The sequence below is a fragment of the Aphanomyces astaci genome (genome assembly GCF_000520075.1).
Source record: "Aphanomyces astaci strain APO3 unplaced genomic scaffold supercont1.1, whole genome shotgun sequence".
NCBI classification, from domain to species: Eukaryota; Oomycota; class Saprolegniomycetes; order Saprolegniales; family Verrucalvaceae; genus Aphanomyces; species Aphanomyces astaci.
Genome location: NW_009798264.1, coordinates 1,277,167 through 1,281,479, shown reverse-complemented (window position 1 = coordinate 1,281,479; position 4,313 = coordinate 1,277,167). Strand labels below are relative to the sequence as shown.

General features: G+C 45.1%; 2 protein-coding genes across 2 annotated transcripts; one reads left to right on the top strand and one right to left on the bottom strand.

The window, feature by feature from the left end:
• Positions 1–2,122: 2,122 nt before the first annotated feature.
• Positions 2,123–3,359, top strand: H257_00426 (hypothetical protein; the record flags this gene model as incomplete). Its single annotated transcript, XM_009823120.1, has 2 exons — positions 2,123–2,215; positions 3,087–3,359. The coding sequence occupies 2 exons, from the start codon at positions 2,123–2,125 to the stop codon at positions 3,357–3,359; spliced, it is 366 nt and encodes a 121-aa protein (XP_009821422.1).
• Positions 3,360–3,365: 6 nt separating this feature from the next.
• H257_00425 (hypothetical protein) lies at positions 3,366–4,097 on the bottom strand (the record flags this gene model as incomplete). The annotated part of the gene is made up of 2 exons (XM_009823119.1): positions 3,366–3,450; positions 3,883–4,097. The coding sequence occupies 2 exons, from the start codon at positions 4,095–4,097 to the stop codon at positions 3,366–3,368; spliced, it is 300 nt and encodes a 99-aa protein (XP_009821421.1).
• Positions 4,098–4,313: the final 216 nt, after the last annotated feature.

The following is a 4,313-nucleotide window of genomic DNA, read 5'->3' as shown; positions in this document are numbered from 1 at the left end:
ACAAAACTAAGATATTACGACCGTTCGCGAAATACAAAGCAAAAACGTTTCACCAATTCTTGACGTTACGTTATAATTTCAAAATACAAATCGATTATTGGGATATTTCAGGCTTTTCTTGGCACTAAAAAATGCAGCTGGATTTATATTTTCCAACGCTACCTTTAGTTTTTTTTTATTCGAGGGACTTTTTGTGATGGAGTGCTTCAAACATTTGACATTTTAGTGCACAAAAAGCGTTCGCGATATTGATGGATTACCTTAGGGCGGATCTGGATGCCACGAAAAATGGCATAAAATGGCCGTTTTCCCAAGAAAAGTTGGCAAAATCGAAATATTCCATTTTTCGCGATTTTGTACGTCTGGATGCCACCAAATTTCATTACTTTATGCCACAATTTTCTTGAGAATCGAGTGTTTTATGGCATAAAAAAATGGACCGAGAATATAATTTTTCCAAAATTCAGCTGGTATCCAGACAACTTTGGAGATACTTCTTTTCTCCTTTTTTTCATGGGATATGGGACTTTGGGAAAAATTTGAAGACTTGCCAAAACGGTTTATGGCATAATTTTATGAGGTGGCATCCAGACCGCCCTTAGCATAGTGACATAGAATCATTGTTTATACTACTTCGAGTACAGTGCTATACTAAGGGCCAGTTCCGGGTAGATTTGTTTTGGCAAATCAAAAACGAAAGAAATTTGGTCCCAAGTACTGTGTCCAATTTTTGAAGTCATTTTCTGCGATTTTTAACAATTTTGACTTACACGAATTCGACGTTTTCATTGGTCAATGACCATATCATCGATTTTTATCGCGGCAAGTTTGTCATGATTTGATTGGATGATTGGTTTTCGCGATCAAAGCCGTCAGCGCATCATGAGGTGGTCATTTCTGCATTTCAAAAATACACAGAGCTCTCATGGCCAAGCTACGCGGACCGAACATAGCTCCAACCAAGAAAGACCTACTGGAGCGCGTGAGACAGCTGGAAGCAAACCTTGAAGGGGAGGCTGGTCCGTCCGTGCCCAACGTGAAATGGACCGACGCAATGGTCAAGTGCCTCCTTGCGTCGATATCGGACTTCAAAACAGTAAATGCGGCTCTCTTGAAGAGTATTGACGCTGGAAATGCAATTCCTCTCGCGCTGTTGAAGCATCTTAAGAACGAATAACAATAATTGATGCATTCACGTAAATTTATTTGTTAACTACATATACATATTCATTCACGCAAAGTGAATAGGTAACTACATATTGTAGCACTGTACATAACGTCAACACCAACTTAGTGTAAAAGTTATGTAGGGCGAGTTAATTGTGTGTTAACGTCATTAACTGAACATGCGCCACAGGTAGTTTTTTACGGTATTTCGTGCATACCATGCTGACTCTCCATCGACAAGGTTCATGGCTTCAATCGGGATCAGATCGCCTCCGATATGCATCCACTCCTCGCGAGCGTCGTTGTCATCACCTTGCTCGCTAATGTCGATGAACCAGTTGTGTAATATCATCGTAGTCTCGATCAACAGTGCCATTTCTAGGCATCATTCGTTGAGTCTCACATATTGTGGTTGGTATAATATACCTTGGGGTGTATGTTGAGTTAACAGTAAAATCCTAAATTTGTTTTTTCACAAACAAATGCTCGCTCGACCCAAATGCGACTCCGGCTCGTTGTAGTGTGCTTCGTCATCCGGCATTCCATAGGAGATCTTGAAGGGAGTGAGTACATGCTTCATTAGCTTGAAATACATTCCATCTGGGATCAACTACACGTCATTTTTTAAGTCATACTAGTATCATTTATTTGTCTCATTATAGTTGAATTTTGTACATAAGTCGAAATACGTAGGAATCGTATGAAGAAAATGAACAAATAGTAGGAATAATCTCTCTACAACTTCGATTTTGTCAGATCAAATGTGGTCATCCGGAATTCTTTATCTTGGTTTCACTATCGAGTTCGGCGGAAAACAACCGGACGCATTTTTCAGGCTCTTTGATGAACACGTAGGAAGGATTTTACTACGATGTGGATAGCCAATCAAATAGCTGAAAAACAGAAAAAAGGCGGCCAATAGGACGCAGTTGATGGGAGGCTCCCATTCATCAACATGAGTACCAACAGCGATTTCACCATCGAAGGAGCGCGACGCAGTCGCATCTTAGATAGCACGCGCCTCGGATACTTGCCCGGCATTAAGCAGGTAGTCAACTGGGCTGTCATGACAGGGAAGCTAGAGCTCCTGATGCCAAGCACCTAGCATGAGGTCGCATGACCTTAGATCTGCGTGTGTTTGCATACGATAAATTTTTGGAGTTCATTGTCTGGACTGTTCGGGAGTGAGATAATCGCCTGGGCACCCTAAGCGGCTACCGCAGTGCAGTCAAGAGCTTGTACATCGATCAAGGTATTGCTCTCCGTGAGCCATACGATGGGGACATGAAGGACATTTTTTCGGGTACAGAATTTTATATTTTTCGCAAAAAGTAATATAGGTTTAGGAATTCGAAGGCCCGTCGCCCAGAACCTTCAAAATGGGTCCAAGGAATCCACTGGCAAGCGTCCAATGTCGTCTTCGGTGTTTGAGCATCTCTGCGCGGCGAGCATGGGCCTGCCCGATTGCGGATTTACGCATCTCTACCTAGTTCTCTCGTGGAACTTGATGTGCCGTACCAAATCCACGGAGACGATACGGTATAAAAATATTAGTCCATTCAAAACATTCACATATCGTAATGAATGATCCGGTAGATTCGAGCACATGTCGTGCGAGGACGATGCCATTGGGTTCGTCTTTCATAAACCCAAGACGAGCCAAGAAGGTAAAATACTTATTTTAGTTTTGATGGGTTGCCGTGGAATCATTTCGTTAAATTATTTGTAGGAACAAAAAACAAGGACCCAAAACATTGCTTTGCGAACCCCTTAAAACCGCAAATGTGCTTGTTTTTAGCATTGGGAATATATTTGGCGTGCAATACACAAATCTTGCGAAACAGTCTTTTTTCTGGAGCAAAACAAAAGGTATATATTTTGCATGCAAAGTACAAATAAAAAAATTAAAAATATGGTAGGATCGCTTTGACAAAAGCCTTGGGCGATTGCTGTCCTCCTTGCAGCGATTGGCTGCTGGGAGCGACAAAAAAGCGAACGATATTGGTACGCATTCGATCCGAAAAGGCTCGGCAACATTTGTGTCGTCGGACAGCACCGGTGGCCCGTCCATTGTCAGTGTATGTTTGCGGTGCGGTGTGGTTGGTCCTTGGGCAATGTTATGGAGCGTTATTTTCGGTACGAAGCCGCTGGCGATCAATTTACTGGTCGTGTTGTTTGCGGGCTCCCAATAAATAGTGCTAACTTGTCTCAACTGCCGGCCCCCATTTCTCCAACTTGGTGTGTCCCGTGGTCAACAATGCCTTGGCAATGGTTTTTCCAAGCCTAATTGACCAAAGTCAACTGCATGGTGTGCTGCGCCTCTTATTGGCCAGTCTCGTGCATCACCACGTTTTTTGGTTGGCCAGCTCCTGCCCAATCACCCTCTGTTGTCTACGCCGTTATTTGCTAGCAATGATGTGGTGTCGGCCCTGCGACCTTTGGTATTTTCTGGGACCGAGTCCACGTTTTTGTTTGCCTCAGGCATCCCCCCCACGTGGAGTTACTACGGCAACTGGATCGAAATGAAAAATCGATTTAAAGTATTCCTGCTGTCGTATTAAATGGTGTTCGCCAGATCGTGGCTGAAAGGGGTCTTGCTGCTGGTAACATCACGCAGGCGTTCTTAGAATGCACCCTCTCCCAAGCTGTCGCAACAGTGGTACAACAAGTACTATGCGGTGCAGAAGAAAGGTTGGATGGACAGTCGTGTGTGACGTTTGCAGCTGCGCGTCGCCGGGCATGACAATGTGCGGGGGCGAGTCCGCGGTGGGTTGGAACATCAAAAGCCCATCGGCTAGGGCGAAGCGATGCAAGCATGACGAAGCGCGGCGTGGTTTCGGGGAAACGGGGTCGGTGAGTGCCGCCAGGCGCGACGAGCAATCAGCGTCAAAGGGGTACGCCGCGCGGTTTTTATCGTGAAGACCGGACATCAAAAGATCGATCGTGGTCAGTTCGAGATCAGGACGCCGAGGCAGGGCGTCGGCACGATGTTGTCCTTCCCGGGCTTGTACTGAACCGAAGATGTGAATTCGGAGAAGAACGAAATCCAGCGCGCCATGCGCTGCGAAAGGTGCGGTGTGTTCGTCGCCGTGCGTAAGGACGCATGATCGGTGTAAACCACGAAGGATTTACCTCCGAGGAGGTGA